At 41.8% G+C, this 20,278-nt stretch overlaps 1 protein-coding gene across 1 annotated transcript in view; it reads left to right on the top strand.

Annotated features, from left to right (window-relative positions):
• Window positions 1-20,278, top strand: part of lcor (ligand dependent nuclear receptor corepressor) — a 78,467-nt gene that overhangs the window by 28,546 nt on the left and 29,643 nt on the right. Inside the window, exon 2 of the mRNA XM_056370962.1 lies at window positions 16,832-16,897. Within this exon, the coding sequence (XP_056226937.1) occupies window positions 16,832-16,897 (66 nt within the window). The remainder of the gene's footprint in view (window positions 1-16,831; window positions 16,898-20,278) is intronic.

Below are 20,278 nucleotides of genomic sequence, written 5' to 3'. Positions count from 1 at the left end.
CACAAACAATTAACCACTTAATGAGTGACATAAAATCAATTAGCAACTATTTTGATAATCGATTAATCATGAAAAAGTTCGTTTCAAACGCAAATGCCAAACATTTTCTGGTAAGTTTTGAGGATTTGCTTCAGGATCTTTTCACAAATCTTTCATTATTTTCCACATTTGAAAGAGCAGTTGACTGATCTAAAAGAAAAAGAACAACAGATCGAAAGATATGAAATTAGTCGTGGTAGCGCTGCTGTGTAGCTCCGTGTGAGCCTCTTTTAACGGCGGGGCTGATGGGATACCGTGGTCATTATGGAGAAAGACCGCTGTGACGAATTCCATTTGTCCGTTACATTACTTCCTCATCCCTGTAACGCAGCGTTGGTGCCGTTGGACTCAGCTTCAGCTGCTGAAAGTGACTCATGCTCTTCGAGAACGAGCTGCTGATTGGCCACAATAATAATAATGCTGAAGTTGTGAATGCTGCAGGACACAGCGGCTCACACACACACACACACACACACACACACACACACACACACACACCACACACACACACACCGGCGACTCCAGCTCAGCTAACAAGATTAGATGTCAGCCTCGTTTGCTTTCCATCCGAGCCCGGATGTTTCTCATTTGACAGAACGCCTCATTTGTGCCGTGGACGCTTTTTTTTGTTTTGTTTTGTTTTGTTACACAGTGGAGCCATTATGCTTTACTCTCTTGGAAAAAAAAAAGGTAATTTAGATCATCAGATCCACACCTCTCTCTACAAAGAACTTGATAGTAATTACCAGTGGAAGATTGGGCTCAGAGGCTCCATGTAAGGAGATAATGAAGCGGACAAAGGCCTCGGTTTCGTCGCTCTTTGACGCTAACGAGGAGGTTCAACATGTGATTGTTTTCTCGAGTGCCAACAAAACACAAACTTCCCCACGGTGTCGCCAGAACAAGCAGTCGGTGCAGCGATGAACCGGGATCAGCAGCCTGCAAGGCCCCCCCCCCCCCCCAACCAATCGTCTCATCTGCTCAGAGGCTAACACCCCCCACCCCCACCCCACCCCGCTGTGATCCGCTCTGTGGAGACATGTCTGTGTGAAACTGATGCACAGGCTTTCTAACAGCCAGTCCAGGTTTTTAAAGGGTCAGTTTTCTCTAGAAACTGCCCGTCTGGAAAGAGTCACAGCTCCAAAACTTTGGACCGGATTCGAACCGAACCCGACTCGACTTTTAATTCAAAATGCATAAATGAATTGAGTCTAAAAGGATCCAGATCAAGGATCGATCTGAGGATAATTCAACCAAGTAGACCCTTCTAAGTCTTCACTACATATATGAGTCTAGACAGACATGGATTTAAACTGACGGTGGTAATTGTAGTTTTTAATGCTCCAAGCAAAGTTCTCCACCTCCGCATCAGTAGATACCAGCGGACATAAGTGAGAACATGTTGTTTTTGTAATTTCTGGTGACGTGAACCTTTAACCGAAGGCTTGAGGAAATGTCCCTGACTGCCGGAACGAACGGCTCTGTGCACCGTGTCGGACTGCGCTCTGCACTGTAAGCAATTATCTCCCCAATACTAGTCATCCTTAATTAAAGCAAATTACACAAGCCACAATTATTTTCAGTTGCTCAGTTTTAACAAGTCGATCGAGGCTGGTCTTCCACCGGTTGCCATGCCAACTCTTGGGAACTAGTTAGTGAGCTTTCCTGCTTTCTCCTGTTCTTACGACACGTGATGGAAATGGTTATAATTCCCAGAAGGCTTTTCTCTTCCTCTGGGGGATGCAGAAGCCTGTGGTGCTCTGGTAAATAACAATATTGCATCACTGTTGTGCTGAAGAACTCCCTACCGGGTGCCGTCGTTTTACAACAGGGAGTTGGAGCCAAAAACGGTGTTGTGGTGGTCGGCTAGTGGTTGATTGGCGTCCATTAGGAGCGCTGGGGGGGGGGGCAATGTCAGCCAAAAACGGAGGTGAAAGAGGAAACTTCAAGGCCGGAGTGATTGCTGTGTGTCACCCTCTTCAGTCTGAAAGGCTTCAGTTTCCCGTGAATTGCAAATTGCTGCCCTTTAGAAATGACAGAGTCTAGAGTGCTTATTGGGGGCCATTGTGCGGTGAAGCGAGATAGTCTGTAAAAGACAAGGTCCCTGTCTCAATAACAGTTTAAAAACCTTCTTTCTATCTTTTAGATCCCCCTCCGCCCCCCCAGCCCTCATTGCTTTTCATTCCCTGCTGTGAATAATTTGTTCGTTGCCTGAAAGGAATTTGAAGAGAGGTCGATGAGCAAGAAAAATGTTACCCGGCTCTCCAAGCATCACAAAACTGCAATCTGCAGTTCAGTTCATTTCTTGTTTTATTGTTGACTCTCAGTGACATTTATTTCTCTGCTTTCCTTTTTTTTTTTTGATCAACCTTGTAGCGTAATGAAAGATCTGCACAGTTATGTGGAGAGGGACATGTTTGGGTCATAGAAATGAGAGACTCCTGTCTTTTTCACGGGGAAAAAGGAGGGATGGACGCATGTTTTTTTGTGTCGACAGAGTTGGATCAAAGGTCCGAAAGTACTTCAAACACGAATGAAAATTAAATAAGTTTCTTCAAAGAATGCTCAATGACACATCCAGCAGAGTGTGGTGCAGGTTTTTTCATGGCTATTTAATCTTTTGGCTGCACAGTTCATGTGTCAGCGCGAGCTCCTTCAGGAGGCCACGGCAAACACAAGCAAGACATTGACCCATTTTACATGTCAATCACATTTAATTAAGTGCTTTGATTCTTTCTTTTTTTTTTTTTTAAATCTCAAAAGCGCTTCACACGACAAGGACACGAAGAAGAAACAGTAACGGGAGAGTTCACGGTGTGAATGAGAGGGTTTTCATACCTGTCAGTGAGATCTGGTCTGGAGTTGACGTCGTGTTTAATGACAGCGTAACCCTTCATGTCCCGCTGCTCACGAGACGTCAACAGTTTTCGCTGATTGGTTGATCAGTGAACTGTCGATTGTTAATTGTGAAGAGTTTTGATAATCAGTTAATGATTTAAGTCTCTTGCTGAGCAAAAATTATTGCTCCAGCTTCTCAAACAGCTTTTATCTTTGGGTTTCGGACCAAATACGCACTGTGAAAATGTCGCTTTGCATTCTGGGAAATTGTTTTTTAACAATTTTGTCAGATTATTTAGATTTTTATTCTCACAGTATGAGACTGACGGAATCTACTGTCGCCTGAAGAATGATTATTATACTTTTATCCATGTTGCACAGGTGCTGAAATAGATCTTCAACCTTAGTTACCAACAGAATCACTTCCTCCTTAGTGATTTTGCCTACAAAATAAAATTGAGAAAGATCTTTTTTTATTTATTTTTGCAGCAATGCTTTATTGCAAACTATTGTGAGCTTTTATTCTGAAAATTTCTGGCAGGAGGGTTCTGTCGCTCGCTTGACAGACATCCCAAATAGCAGAAACATGATGTGAGAAGAGAATTCTAGTTTCATTTTTATCAATCAATTTATTAAATTAGTCTTTGATTATGTTCTGACTCACCATCTAATGGATTAGAAAGAAATGACTTGCTGATCCAGGCTGTAGAAGATAAATAGATTTACAGGAAAACCAATCAAAAATGAATCAATAATGATTTGTTCAAATGTGCCAATAGTTCTGGCAAAACTTTGTTGTTTGATGAATTAATGGGGGGGGGTCACCTTCACTTCTTATTAATGTTGATATCATTTTAAAGCCAGGGCTGTTTCAGCTTGGCTCTAGGTCCCTGCTGACCGAACGGGGCCGTAATGGGCCTCATGATTTACACAGAGGTGCCGGTTTATCAGGTGGCCTACATCTATTGATTTTCACTCTCCTCCTCTGATCCTGAAGCTGAGCTTTGCCAGTCATTTGTTTCCACCGCACAGTTGTTCGGGAGACATCTACCACCAGCCATCCTGTTGTTTTCACTGTGTCGTATCAGCTTTTGTGCCTCATCCAGAGCGTCTCTGGACTATAACTGATGCTAGAAACGCTGCTCTGTCCGATTCAGTCACATGTATGACCAGCTGGAAGGTGTTTCCTCTAAACCGAAAACTCATGAAACGGCTTTAAACAGAAGCATCTGTTTTTCAGTTGTCTCGCTGAGTCCGACGCCGTGTGACGAGAGTTAATGTCACTCTCGTGTGGTGACACATAGCAGGTGTGAGGATGTAAAAATAGAAAGAAAATGACGGCCGACCACATAAAGTGAACGTGTGAAGAGCTGAAATCTGTTCTGTAAAACTTATTCCTGGCGCTTGTTGGCAGGTAAACCACAAAGTTAATTTGCAGACGCTGCCGGCTTGTCGTGGCGACCCGGAGGCAGATGGTTGAGAGCTGCTGGTCCAGATGGTGCTGATACACCTTGACTGACCGCTTGACTCCGGCTCTTGCGGTCTAGAAGCGATCAGGAGAATCACTTGGCTTGAAAACAACCAAACCAACACGTAAACCAAAATGCCACCTACTCCCCCTCCATCTTTTTCCTCAGTCTCACGGCTTTGCTGAAGCTTCTAGAAAGGTGGGATCACACATTTTAGTAACGTTTCTTCAGACTCAGACCGACCGTGCGCGAGGGAATCCAGGCCTGTAAACAGAAGTCACAGGACTCGGCTGTCGCTCCTGTACTGGACAGACGCCTCGTGGCCTGTCATCCTGCTAAGTTTGGAGATTTCTGGCAGCAGAAAAGACGCAAAACAAATCAGATTTTCAGTCCCTTCATCTTTAAATAAGCACGTTGTTTTTTTTTATCTGTGCTCCACATCAGTAAACAGCTGCAAGAAAACAGTAAAAAGTACAGTTGAGAAATAGTTCAATTTGTGCAGACAATAATCCGATTCTAGTTTCTCCTCAGTTCTTGTTATGATGATTGATTTCTCTCTTCCCAATGTGCATTTCTTTATAGAAACAATTTCAGTTTTTTTTTTTCTGGGCTATTTATCTTTTTTTATGTGTTCTAAAATAATAGTGTCATGTGAATTTGAGTAAGTCATAAGTTTGTATTTTACTTCAAAACATAAAGGGATTATTATTATTTGAAGTGTTGATCCATCAGAAGATTTAAAAACCATCTCAGTGTAGTTTCACATCTGCTCTCTCAGGCTTCTCTCTGCAGCTCTAATAACAACAAGTCGGTGAGCCAATCAGAAGAGAGGAGGCTCTGCGCCTCTCTTCTGATTGGCTGACTGTTTTCTGAGTGATCAAATAAAAATATAGCAGATTTCAGGCAGAAACACTCAGAGAAACCAAATCCTGTAAAGTTTTGGATGGTGGGTCCAGGTGGGCGGGGCTTGGTGACTGCTTTGTTGTGACATCACAAAGTTCCAGAAGTCCTGACGGCTGGTTTTAAGGCTCAGTTTCTGAATACAGGCTGTGTGCATTTCTCTGTGGACTGAGGCTTTGATACTTTCACAGTATTAATATAGAAGCTAGAGCTGATCTATAATCACACTACACATGGACACACACCTTTACACTGGATGGGATCTTTAAAGTCTATTTTTCAATGTCTAACGAATAAATCAGTAAATCAGGTAAAGACATCACCCATGACCCTGTCTGCACAGGAAGCGGCTTTAAACATGGCCTCGACCCAAAGGTTGAGAAACTCCGCCGTAAACTGTGCCGTGTTAAAGATTGAGACGGCTCCTCAGTGACGATGGACCTGTGAGCATCGCTGCGCCGAGTTCCCGCCTCAACACACAAACACTTCAGAGGTGAAATGAACCGCAGGGTGTGAAGGCACCCAACACTCTCCAGTTCATCCCAGTTCAGAGGCGCTCCTGTCTGCCTCCTCCAGGGCTGTTCCCTCCATCACACCCCTGTTGTTTACCACTTTAGCAGGCAGGTTAATTGGCAGGGAATAAAAGAATACACCAATTACCACTCTCGTTCTTTAATACTTTGTTAATCACCACTATCCTCCTGCCACACACACATACTCATTCATTTGCACAAACACACAAACTCCCCCCATCTCTCCTTTAATTGTTTTAATTTGTTTCTCGTTAGCACTTTCATGTGGCTTTATCTCCTTCGCTTCTCGCTTTCTTCTTCATCTGAGAGAAGATGAAAAAAAGAAGGGGGTAAATGAGAGGGGGCGGCTAGGTGTTGGGGGTGGGGGTGGGGTTGTGTGTTTGTGTTGGAGGTTAATTAATTAAAGATGAGGAGGATGCAGAGGTAAAACGTGCACAGGGCGCCCAGAGTCCACAGCAGAGGGGCCTGTGCAGAAAGGTAATACTTTGAAATATGTCCAGGTGTCGTTACCAGGAGCGGAGATGGGAGGGGGGAAAGGAAGCACAGGCACCATCATCATCCTCCTTCCTGCTCTCCACCACATAATGAAATAATTAGATAATTAGACAAGTAATTGGACTGATTTCTTCTTTTTCTTTCCTCCTGCTGTGACGTCTGCTCGGCCGCAGAAATGAGCAACACAAACAGAAAAGAAATAAAAGGGTGGCAGTGCAGATTTAGAGGAGCACCACACCCAAGCCTGCCCCAGTGCATTATGGGGAAAACAGGAACCCAAATTTGCCTTGACCGGTGGTTTGCATTTTTCAAAATGAGCCTTGCGTATACATGCCCCGTGTGCATTTGTGTGCACAGCAGGAGAGGAGAGTGATTCTTTGCACACATGCAGTCATCCGTTGTGCCATTGCTTCGATGTTAGGGGGGTGATTAGTCAACCAATCACAGAGCTCGACCTAGTTTTTTTTTTTTTTTTTTTTTCCTCCCTCCTATCCCGGAGCCATGACCATGTTCAAATGTCGAAAGTGTGACTGGCTCCACGCTGCAGAGGAACAACGTCAAATCTCCAAATCCACAGTCTGATGTGTGGTATGATGGTGTGTGTACTCACCTTCCTGAGAAACGACACCCAATTCTGATTGCTTTTACAGTGTTTCTGCTGCGTTAACAAGCCTGTGTGTGTGTGTGTGTGTGTGTGTGTGTGTGTGTGTGTGATGGTGGTGTGTTAGTCACAGAAATAGCTGCCAGCGCACATCAGCCTCCTTTGAGCTCATCACCGGATACTTCAGAGAGAGAGAGATGAGATGAGATTAGGGATTTGGTTTGCCGAGAAGCCGTCAGATTGAATCGACACACCGCGTTTAGGCTTGGTGTGTGTGTGTGTGTGTGTCTGTGTGTGTGTGTGTTCCCTGCAGTTTGTTTGACTCTCTGTGTTTTACCACGCCTTTGGCCAATCATGCACATATTTGCTTTATTCATTTTCCTCCTCATTCCCCAGGACACGCACGCCCACACATATGCGCACATGCATACATACACATTATACCAGAGGTGGTTGTGACTCTTGGTAAACAAGCTTTTATATTTGTATTTGTTCTCTCACACACAAAAATGGCTCAACAGTTCCACTGAAGTTTGTTTTCCTGCAGAGAAAAAAAGGACTGAGCTGATCTTGATCTTTCCTCCGCTGTGATGTTTGTGTATCACGGCTCTCTCGCTGCTCTGTGTGTCTTTGTGCTGCAGTTCTCAGACATTTCACCGGTTTAAATCATCTCTCGCTTTCCAGGAATTTGAACTGGGTTTGAAAAATTGCATCCAAAAGTGTTTTTATTATGAGGAGTGCTTGTTTTTTTTCAAACCACAGGCTTGTGGTCGTGAGTAGAGTGAACTGACTGAAGTTCGTTACTGATACTGTGTCTTCTGTTCGTTTCAGCAGAAACTTTCACAGAGAGGTTTAATATTTGTTTTAGTAATAAAAAAATAATGGAGGATGTTTAATCTGAATCTGCATACAACACATATGTAAGTGTAGTAGTTCATTAGAAAATCTTTTTTGATTAAAACTTTTTGAAAGTGCATCCACATCAACAACTAATCACTTGTTCCTTGGGCCACAGTTTAAGTTTAAACCAAATGACGTTGAAGATATTTGGATCTTTACCTGCATTTTATCAAACATCTGACCAGTGTTATAATTTAATACAATATAATATACAGAGTGAAAGGCATCAAAAACATCCTCTGATCTGATCATGAACCTTAAGTGGGATCAGCTCGCCATGTTTCTGTGATAATAGTCATGATCAAACTGTATTGATATTTGTGTTTTAGATGGATTGATACTTTATTTATCCCCTAGGGGAAATTCATAATTAACATAACAAAACAAAACAAAATCCAAACAGAAGAGTGTGGCTGCTCAAAACATGAGTTAATAAAATATTTCATATCTCACTTATTGATTGAAATACACATTATACTTGACAAAGTTGGATAAAAAGTTGTATTGTGATTCATTTTTATAGATTAACTTCCCAACAAAGAAGCAAAAAATCATCAGGTTTCATGATCGTTAATGGCAACTGCAAATTATGTTGATAACTTTTTAACGATAACCTGCATCATACTGATAAGTTAAGCATCAGGGATGTTTTTCACCATATAAACATTGAGCTAGTTAATCTACTGCTCCAACACATATAAAGCTAGTTGTGTCCTTTCTTTCTGGTTGTGTGCCCTCTGCAGCCCTGAAATCAGACCCTGAATCTCCAGTCACCTATGTCAAAAAGAACTTTATCTATTTCCATCAGTCAGTCAGTCAGTCAATCAGTCAGTCAATCAGTCAGTCAGTCAGTCAGTCAGTCAGTCAGTCAGACATCATCCAGTCAAAGCACACAGCTGGTCCTTGTGAGACATGTGAGAACATTATCACGAACCTTGGGTGAGAAGCTTTCAGACACAGATTCACTTTAACTACCAGCGCCAAAAAATTTCTATTGGTTTCAGTCCAGAGACAAAAAGAAAGAAAGAAAACACACCATTACTAAGTGCAGTAACATGATACGAAGACACAACAGGTACCAAATTAGCAGTAGAGATAGCATGTTCACTAGCAAGTTAGCAGCCAACCATCATGGAGTCTTAAGATTCATTCGTTGATATTGTAGTGGCCATTTTCCAAACTATAAACTCACTTTATATGCAAAGTGTCTGAGCTTTGACTCATGTTCCAGAGAATTCAGTTTAATTTGTGAAACCCCAATGTACAATGTCCAGCACTTAAAAACAGAATAATATTAACCTTAACCGTAGCATACTCCATCTATAGGCTAATACACCATTTAGGCTAATACATAAACTGTTGTATGAATGTGTTAGAACACACACAAAATGGGATGCTAACATGTTAGCAACTACAAATATGTGCTTAAGTGGCTCTTACACATTTCCTATGGTGGAAAACACCTGTTTCTGATTAGCCAGGTGTCCATTAAAATGTACATAGTGGGACAGTTTAAATGTAGCTGTCAATTTAAACTTATCTTCTTATGTTAGCTTATATTAGACTGCAAGTAGGTATAACTACAATACTGTTAGCTTTTTAATAGAAAACCCCAACAAAACTCCCAGCAATTAGTTTTTAGCTTATCAAATTGTAGCATGTTAGCTTACAACTGCTAAAAACATTACAAAGCAATATTAGCATCCTTAAGGAGGTGTGTTTGTGGCCACCTGACAAATGTAATTCTAATATTCTTTGATCCACCAACTACTGATAAAAATATCTGGCTCTTTTTATGTTGATAAGTGTTTTAACAAATTATTTAGATTTACCTTAGCTTCTAATTCAGGCTGGGTACCTAGCGAACTAGCTTGTGTTGGTTCATTGGATAACAAAAGGGTCAAAGCAGCTGAAATCTGTGAATTAATGAACATCTAAATCTTCATATTTGTATCGTGTGTGTAAACAACAGACGTAGCAGGACTGTTCATGCTCCTTTGGGTGGTGCGTTAAAATGGCGGCCCTAATAATGATGGCCATGCAAAGGAACATACTCAGCCATAAACACGATTAACCATAAAATTAACTGTACACATCATTCTCCTCTCACAGCCACATTAGACATACTGTGAGCTGCGAGTTGAACCCAAATCACAGTAAATATGGAGCGTGTGTGGAGAAAATAGATTAGCCTGCCAGTAAATTTCTGTTTTAGTGTTTCTGCTGACTTGTCATGTGATGTCCCCATGTCATTCCAAAACATGTTCCTCACTGTCCCATCAGTATGGATTGGATGTCTTGCTCAAAATGCAAAGGGTTACACAGAATGTGTAAATGTTAATCCTTTATCCATGAGAAAAGGAAACCTACATGGGGAAATGGCTGCTGCTAATTTAGAGTTCAAAGATCATAAACATCAAAGAGTTTTTCTTTCCACAACTTTATTGTTCACAATGTCTGTAAAACACAGAAATACTACGAATTAATCAACAATCAGATGTCGGCAAGGGGCACTCGCTGCTAATGCTAACGCTAATGCTAATGCTAACTACTCAGTGAGGCTATGTTCATTGTTTGTGGGGTAAAACTGCTGCCTGGAGCATTTTTGTGAGGCTAAACGGTTGCGTCCACTTTTTCTGTGTTGTGTCTCCTTTGTGTTATAAAGGATATATCTTTTGATTTTAGGCTATAGCGCTGTCAGTGCACACATTAAAGGCTGCATCTTACTGCTTTATGCAACAACAAAAAAATGTATAGAGGGAAAAATTGCTACAGGGGAGAGTTTCACATGCATATGTGTCAGGCCTTTTAGCTAACATAATCAATTGGCTACACAAAGCCTAGGGCTAGCTTAACCTCATTTCACATCATGTGTGTTTATTAACCCTTAGAAAAATAATCAGTGGCTTGTTTTAACATGTACGTTAACTGCACATATATGGGCCGACAACGGGCCGTAGTTCAGGCAGGTAGTGCTTGCATTACCTGACAGCTGTTTGCATCATGATGAGAGGCTCATACACCAACTGATTGGTCCAGCTGATTAGCAACACGCACATCATATTCATGCAGCTGATTAGGGCAGACCTTATAACCTGCATATCATAATACCACTGCTGCAGCTCTGCTCTGCCCGCCTCCTCCTTATGTCTTGACGAGTCTCTTGATTCTTGATTCGCAGCGATGCCATGGCAGCCCTGTAAAGAAACGTGTAGCCCGACCTGTCGGGCTTCTCAGGAATAGAGAATTTTAATGCAATGACCATAAACTGTGTCAGGTCCAAGGTGTTGTGTTGAGTTGGCTTGTTGATGCTCCCCTTCTCTCCCTCTCCTGCATGTCGTCTCACTTCCTCTTCCCTTAAAGCCCAGACCCCTGTTAGGGTTAATTAGGTATTGATTTGATCAAGGCCAGGCGAGGGGCCCTGTTCTAAGGGCTTTGGTCATGCTAAATTATTAATGCTCATGCAGCACTATATATAGCTGTGGTCCAGCGGTCACAAGAAAGCCAAATGTTAGTTCCATGTTCCTCTGCCTCCCTGTTTTCCTTCCCTCGCCCCCTCCCTGCTCGTTCTCAGATTGATTGTGCTGCTTCCTTCAGTGTCGAGTTCCTTTCCGCGGCTGTTGGAAATGGGAGAGATGTTGTTTCTTCAAGTGTGTGTGTGTGTGTGTGTGTGTGTGTGTGTGTGTACTTTGATTTGACAAGTATGCCTTGAATGAATTTTTGAGCAGCTCAGTTGCTCTCAACAGACAGCAAAGCAGTGGTGCAACAGCACTGGGAGTGTTTCTTTTTTTCTTCTTCTCATGTCGTATTTGCCAGATTTCCCTGTTGCCGTGTCCACACTCAGGCAGATAAATCTAGCGTTTCCTGGTCTTATTCTGAAAAGTTATCCATGCAAAAAGAAAATGAGTAATGGCTCTTCTTCTTTCTCCTCTCGCACAGTGACTCCCATCGGTCTCTTTTGTAAAACGGGCAGGAAGATATTCGCTTGTAGCACATATATCATGTTGAAGGTATCCAGTGACCACTGTCAGTTAGTCAGATACTTGTTCCTCTGTCTGTTTACATCTTCTCTCTTTAAGCCGTTTTAGTGCTTAGGATATTACATCTGGCTTTACCTTACAATTCATAGAAGAGTAGTTACATATGTATAACCACTGTTTTTAATGTCTGTAATGGCCAGAAACTTGTAGCCTTTAACTTGTTTAAAAATTTTTTTTTAAAAAAATGTTGTTGTTATAAACATTACAAAATAAGCAATAAAGTGAGTTTACATGTAAATTACTAACTTCTTAATAATCAAATTAAAGCAATCCTTATCAAAAGTCAGTGTTCTTGTTAAGTTTCTGTGTAATTATATTGCATTGATTTATTTTAAAGGTGTGGACTTATTAAAGTCTTTAATAAGAAGGAACCTTGCTGATAAATATAGTATAGTACGATCATTTTCTTAAATCGTGTTGAGAAAACAAACTGCCCAGTTAAGTTACACCAACTCAGTTTATTTAAGCTGGCAACTCTTGGAAAGAACAAGTTAAATCTACTCAACATTTATATGTTGTATCAAGCTAACAAAATAAATACTATTACATTTTATATAAAGTAAACAAACCTTAAAAATAATAGTTATGTTTTCTTACATTTTTCATGGCACCTGGTTTCTTCACTTTCCTTTTAAACTGAGATCAACTCATTAGGTTTTCACTGTGCTGAACGTGATTGATGATTCATTTTTACCCCGTTAGCAACAACACAGAGAGAGAAGGTCGTTCTGCTGCAATGAGACAGTTGATCAAAGCTCTGCTTCATGTTAACGCGGCTGTAGGCTTCAGCTGCGGCTATATAAAGTACAATAGTTACCTTATTCACGGCACACAGCAGGAGTCTGTGTCTGTTGTGACACGGTTTCACTAAAAACTCTGTTTTCCTCATCTACCCCGACGGGAGTTTGGCAGTTGTATCACTCATTGCCTGCAGGTGGCTCTAGTGAACATGTCAGTTGGGAGATGAACCATGTGCTTAAATACTCAATTTGTCAGGTGTGTGTGTGTTTGCGTGTGTGTGTGTGTGTGTGTTTACATAATTGACCTCTGCTTTATTATCACATCCTACATCTGCAGCAGCTTCATTGTGCCATTCACCAGATATGCACCACTATACATTACAACATGTTGTTTTCCCTTCCTGGTGCAGATATGGATTAGCTCAGTGTCTTGTGATTCCCTCCATGCATGTATTTGTATATGTGTGTGTGTGTGTGTGTGTGTGTGTGTGTGTGTGTGTGTTTTTTGTGTGTTTTTGTGCATGTGTGAGTCTCTTAAGTTTGTGTCATGCTGCTCTCGGCTGCACTGTTGGACTCTGTGAAGTGAAACGAAGTGACACAATGGAGGTTTCAGAGATTGGGGACAGCTCTGTGCATGTGTGTGTGTGTGTGTGTGTGTGTGTGTGTGTGTGTGTGCGCGTGTGTATATATTCACGTGCATTTTTGCGTAACGCACTGACAGAATCCCAGATGCCATAATATGTGTGTGTGTGTGAGGGGGCTTTCTCTCTCTACCATGTCATGTGTGAATGCTTTTGGGCCCAGAGTGCGTTCACTGACTGACCTACATATCTGGAGCTTTTTGCCTGTGGCTCGGGAGACTTTGTCGCTGTTATCTCATCTAGCCAATCACATTCCCCTAATCTGGTTTTGCCCAATCACATCCTCCCATCTCATCCGTCCAATCGCAGCTTCGGCCTCGCGGGGTAGACGTCCTCCACTTTCCGCAGGCCGCTGCCGGAGATGCGTTTGTGACTAACTGTCCCTTTAAATATGAAAACACTCTCCATCTCGTGGCCCAAACAGCACGGGGGTCTGTGTAACTTTGACTCTCAGCGCTGATTTCTCACGCTGCAGCGCTGGAACCCTAATCACTCCCCCCCCCCCCCTCCCTGACTTGAAAGGAGAGCGGTATTTCTTTGCATATTGGCAGCTGAAGAAGAGGGGGAAAAAATTGAAGCTTTTGAAAATACTTTGAAGCTTCCGTTTTTTTGTTCTCAAAGCTGCCTTTGTAGGCCACATGAATTTTGCATGTGCAGGTTTAAGGGAAGTTTGTGATGTGCCTGTATAGGTGTGTGTGTGTGGGCGGGTGTTTTTTCACCTTACGCACCCTATACCGTACTAATTTGAGAAATGAGGAAAAATGCGGGATATCACGTGCACGTCAGAAGGTTTGGGCGACACGACGAAGACATCAGTGACTGGTTAAATCAGCGGTTGATGAATTCTCTTTAGCCGATTTAAAATCCCCAAAATTAGTTTTTTTTTCTTTGCATTTAAGGCTTATGAAATAAATTTTTTAAAAGCTCAATTTGTGCAACTGGCAGTGTGATATCATGTGTGAAGCATGTGTAATCCAGTCGTGGTTGGTATGATTTGATTCCTAATATACGTGTGTAGCGGTCACTTGGTTTCCATGGTGATCAGGTATGTGAAAGTGGAGGATGTTGTTCTCTCCATCGTCTCGTCTCAAAAAGTTAACTTCAACAGTGCAGGCCCTGTGTGTGTGTGTGTGTGTGTGTATGTGTCTGTGTGTGTGCGTGTGTGTGTGTGTCTATATGTGTCTGTGTGTGTGTGTGTTAATGTGCCTACATTATGTTTGAATTTAAAGCATAATGCAACTTAATTTGGTTCTTGGGATCTGGCCAACACCAGCTGAAAGGACTGAATGAACACACACACACACACACACACACACACTATCCCAAACACTTTTCTCTGTGCACGTCCTCACTGAAATGAACTGAAGTGAGTGTCTTTAGAAAATGACGGCAGTGAAAACTTCATAAGATTTGGGCTGAACAATGAAACAACGAAATATTATCTAAATCGCAATACGACCAAGCGATTTATCCAGACGACAGGAGCTGCAGTTATTTTTGAGGCGTTGTGTTGCTACGGAGACGCTCCATCCTACAATTCATTTTCTCCACGACTGGCTGGTACAAGCCCGAACAAAAATCACATCGGCTGTGTCCGTATCTCTCACTTTGCCATTTTGTAGTGCTGTCTGAAAGTATAGTGAGAATTATTGTGCCCTATATAGTGGACTGTTGTATCCCACAATGCATCATGAAAAGTAGTGGAAAAACTGATAGGGAAAAATGAAAAGTGAGTGTTTTTGTAATTTGTGTTTTCCATGAGCGGATACCTCCGGTCTGTTTCCCGACTGTGTTGATGGGTAAAGCAACGAGCTGCTTTCTTCATCCTCCTGTGTTTATTTCAGTATCATGCTGATTGTTTTCACTTTCCCTCCAGTAGCTGGAAAACGTCCACAGGATGTTGCAGCCACACACTTTCACTCCAGCGTCATTTCAAGATAGTTAAAAAAAAAAAAAGTACAATGACAGATGTTTTATTGTTTTGTCGTTGTTCTCCCGTAAGTCCTCATGTTGAAGACGCTGAGGCTCAGACACTGATCCAGCAACAAATAATAAATATGTTGACTATATGTGAACTCGACTACAGTTTATTAAAAATAGCCACACTGTTCTATCTGGTGTGGATGTAAACAGTGTCAAATTGAGGCCAAAGCGTTTGTGTGAAACCAGCGTGTGTGTGTGTGTGTGTGTGTGTGTGTGTGTGTGTGTGTGTGTGTGTGTGTGTGTGTGTGTGTATGTGTGTGTGAGCGCAGAGCGATGGTGCTGCAGGAGCTGGAGTAGTGATGATGCCGCTGTCATGATGTCGGCTGTAATGATTTTTTGACAGACTAATACGTTTCCCTGCAGCTTGTGGTTTATCAAGCTACTTTATTTCTGCAGTGTAAAGTATGTGGCCCCAAACATTCATCCTTACACTGAGACAAGTGTCTACACTTGAACTGTGTTTGTGTGTTTATGTGTGTGTTTGTGTGTGTATTTGTGTGTGTGCATGTGTGCGCTGTTAACCTTTCCCTTCCAACTAGAAATGAACACACAGTCATTCACACATGTACACTTGTCTTTGTCTCTGTCTACCTCCATTTCCATTTAATGGAGGATGAGGTTGGGGGCGGTGGAGGTGGAGGGGAGGGGAAGGGAGGGGAGGGGAGGGGAGGGGGGGTGAGGTTGGTGGGGGGTCAGGTTGAAAATTGCAATGTGTATTTATGTTTCTCTGTATGTGGTTGCCAAGCAACAGCAGAACGAGGGTATTTACAGTTAATATAAAGTGAGTGACATTAGCTTGGTGTATTAGAGGTAAAGCGTTCATTTGCTTTAAGATGTGGGAAGAAAGACAAGGGTGTGTGTGTGTGTGTGTAAGAGAGAAAGTCCTTTGTGCACATTGACTAATAAATGCCTCCACACCCAGTCTGTATAGGCGTGTGTGTGTGTGTGTGTGTGTGTGCATCTATTGTGTGTATATGCATAATAATTGCTCACCCAGCCTTGTCTTTGTAGATATTTCGGTGTGTGTCTGTTTGTGTGTTGTGCGCCCAAAAACCCCTTTGCACTGGCCTTGTCTATTGTCTGTGTGTGTGTGTGTGTGTGTGTGTGTGTGTGTGTGTGTGTGTGTGTGTTTCTGTGATTTTTGTGCTCTCACATCATTGTGTGTTTGTGTGTGTGTGTGTTCCTAAAATGAGCTTCCATGCCATTGTTTGTATGCACGAGTGAGTGAGTGTGTGTGTGTGTGTGTTATTTTTATTATTGTCAGTTTTCATAAAATATAAAAACATGTTTATTTACATGATTTAAGATACAAACCGCTCTGTGCTGCTATTTTTGTTTTTGTTTTTTTTTGCTGCCGCGAGGTGAGAGCAGTGGAGGATGTGCATCAGCAAAAAATGCCCCTGGGGGGAAAAGTCATTGTCGTTCATGTTCTCTACCCTTCATAAGATAAAATAACGGTTCACAAATTCCTTTAAAATGATTTTTGTGTTTAAATATTTCATTTGGAAACACAGTGGTGGAATTATTTCATCTTGTGTGACAGCCTTTTTTTTTTTTTTGTTGTCATATTTAGCTGTTGTCATATTTGTTGTTTTGATGGTAAACATGTCACCTTGCCTTAATATCACATCTCTACTCTTTTTTTCCCACAGGCTTTGAAAGCATCTTGGAAGGCTTGTTTGGGCCGGGACTAGTCAAAGATATCACCCTTTTCCAAGGTAAACACGCGCAAACACACAAACAAATATACATTTTTATTAATAATAACACAATAACACGATGATATACTGTAAGTATATATACACAGAAAACAAATTTCAGAATGTTTCCATAACTTTTCTTTCAAAACAAAATTACAAAGTCATTTACGGTTAATAAAACACTAATGACTGGAAGCTGCTAAGATGAATTAAATAAAAGAAACAAATCAAAGAATAAATGAGTTAAATTAGAAATAATATTGTTTTTTCAACAGCGTTGTTTACAAGGACTGAACTGAATTTGATTGCTTTTGCTGTTTTTACTGCATGTACTTAAAAAAACATTTATCCTGCATGAGCTGTAAATCAGGATCATTGTTGACACAGATTGTATGAGGCCGTATGGATCTTAAGCAAAGCAGCATCTCCTCATCAATGTATTGATCGGTGTTGAAGATATTTTATTGCCACGCCTGCAGAATTGACACAGCTGCCAAAACTACTTAAAATGCACAAACAGCGACCTTTGATTGATGCCAAACTCCAGCAAAACCGGACAAACGTCGCGAACACGAGCGCGCGTTTCTGAGGAACTCCTGCCCTGGTTTCTTACTGGTTTCTTACTGGTTTCTTACTGGTCTCAACCAGGCAGAGATCGAGTCTGACTCTCGATGAGCTGGCTGAAACGTGACCAGGTTCACCTGCTGAAACAGCAGTCAGGGTCAGACCATCACCAACAGAAACTGGCCCCCAGCAGAACCAGTCTGTCTGGTCGGGTATTGTCCTTTTCAACAAAGGTCGGCCACTAATGTTACAGATCAACAACAAACTGCAAGCGTTTCTTAAATTTAGTTTCCGCCTTGCATCAGTCAAGCCTATTTCGGCACTTCAGTGTTCATTTTAGTAGTTTAATATGCAAATTGATTCTTAGGTGAGTTGTCAGAACCAGAATGAGGAAGTAGTTCACTAAATTAAACATAAAAGGAGACTCGGTGAGACCGAATCAGATCTTTTTACATCCTTACCACCCTTAAAAACTTGTTTTTCATTCTAGATCAAGTGTTGGACGAACCATCCACAGAGCTGTGATCCAGCCTGATAAAAACAAGACTGGGTCAAAACCTAGTATGTGGTCATTGTAATTGAGGACGTAGTTGAAACTGACATTATCAAGTTGTGTTTGCAGTAGTGTCAGCTGGTTTCAGACCTTTAACTGTTTGCTTCTCTCCGGCTCGGTTTGTAATAGAGACTAAAACGCGACACATTGCAACTAAATGTTAACTTCAAAGCCATTTTCCAAGCTGCTGCTAAAATCCAGATTTTTATAACCACAACATCGTCTGACAAAATCACCAAACGCACAAACTACAGACAAAAACTTTGCTACGATTTCAGCTACATTGACTTGTTAAATGATCGCTCAGAGACGAAGTTAGCTGTAGCTGTAGTTAAAGTTTGTCCAAGAAGTCAATGGAAACAAAGTCTCTAAGTCGAACGACAAATTCACATAGTTGCCAACACTTCAGGCTGTAAACGCCCTCTAATACAAACTGCTAGCGCTGTTAGCTCTTTTATTTTGAGAGAGCACTGACCAATGGTGTAACTTCACGACTCAGTCATGTGGCGTTCAGCAGGAACTTGAGCACGCAACTCTATCACTCAGTCAGTCAGTCAGTCAGTCAGTCAGTCACTCACTCACTCAGTCAGTCACTCAGTCATTCAGTCAATCAGTCACTCAGTCAATCAGTCACTCAGTCACTCAGTCACTCAGTCAGACAAACCTGGATCTGTGGATGCTGTACAAGCTGTTCTGTGTCTTTTCATTCATGTATTCTGTCATTTATTCACCCTTTCGTTCATGTGTAAAACATTTTTTGTAATCCACGGCACTGAGGGAAATAACAGTGCGTATCATTATTATTCATGTTAATAGTTTGTGTTATCATGTGTTATTAAGGCCCCAGAGCCCCGAGTGAAGGATGTACAGTATCCACTCACAACCACCTTAAGATAAACCAGGAATCACCAAGAACTGCCACCTGATTCTGTCAGAGCGGCGTCCCTGCTCTGACTGACACAGATCAAATATGGACGTCATGAGAGTGAAGCGAGCGAAGCCCAATCTCACCTAAACAACCAGATCTCTCTCTCTCTCTCTCTCGCTCTCTCTCTCTCTCTCTCTCTCTCTCTCTCTCTCTCTCTCTCTCTCTCTCTCTTTTTCTCTCCTCTTATCTCGGAGAAACGAGGTCAACATGGCGTCCTGGAGTCATGTGACACCTCCCCCACCAACTTAAGGCATTTTTAGAATATTTCTGATATTTTCACTCATGCATTGCACTTACAATCACACAAACACACACACACACACACACACACACACACACACACACGGTCTCATAATAAAGCAGTCATGCTTGCTGATTTACAGAGCAGAGCAGGCAGTAAAGTTTATACACACACACACACACACACACATACATTGACAACGCATAGATATACATATTCACACTTTTAAATGAAAAACATAACATTTATTTTGTTATAGATTATTTTCCCTCAAATTGTGCTCTACATCAGCGCTTAGTGATTTCCTATATTTCCCAGAATTCCCAGTGTCATGTGACCACGTTGTGTTTAAATATCGATATATTTGTGGTTGATGATTTTGTTGTCTTCCACTTAACTACACAGACTCACTAACACACACACACACACACACACACACACACACACACACACACACACACACACACACATACACCAGAAACTTGACTACTGTGAGGGTGGGGGGTCACGTTAGCTGTGGGACTGGAGCTAATTGGCGCCTTCCCAGGGATATTGTAAGTGGCACAACCACGGGGTTCAAGCACAGCTCACCTTTGACCTTTTCATTACAGCGAGAGGAAGAGATAGAACAAGAGAAAGAGAGAGTAATAGACTGTTGCATGTCTCGCAGGAATGTGAAAGGAAAGTGGGACTGTGATTGGAAGAGACGCAGATGTGATCTGCTGTATTATTATAAAGAACGCAGCGTGTAAGAACTTGTGTGCACACACACGTAAAGAAGAAAGGAGTTCAGGTAGAAAACTAACACACCGAATAGCCCAGAAGACCTTGTGTGGTTCCCACGGTGATTTGTAATAATTGCAAAAGACATCAGTTGGTGTTTTTAAAGGCGTACACTGATATTTTTTGCGATTTTTATTTCTTCAAAATTTGACTCAACAGCAGCTAATAATCCTTTTTTTTGCTGACCTCAAGTGGTTTATCTCGTCTCCGTGCTTCAGTGATGTAGATGTGCACTCAGGGTGTAGTCGGTGCACTGTGACATCACAGCTGGGCGTGGTCAAAAGTGCAGAATGTGCAGTTAAACAGTTCGATCTAGATTTAGATTTTTTG

The sequence above is a fragment of the Seriola aureovittata genome, chromosome 3 (assembly GCF_021018895.1).
Source record: "Seriola aureovittata isolate HTS-2021-v1 ecotype China chromosome 3, ASM2101889v1, whole genome shotgun sequence".
NCBI lineage: Eukaryota > Metazoa > Chordata > Actinopteri > Carangiformes > Carangidae > Seriola > Seriola aureovittata.
The sequence above is the reverse complement of the archived record's forward strand: the minus strand, read 5'-3'. Positions and strand labels throughout refer to the sequence as shown.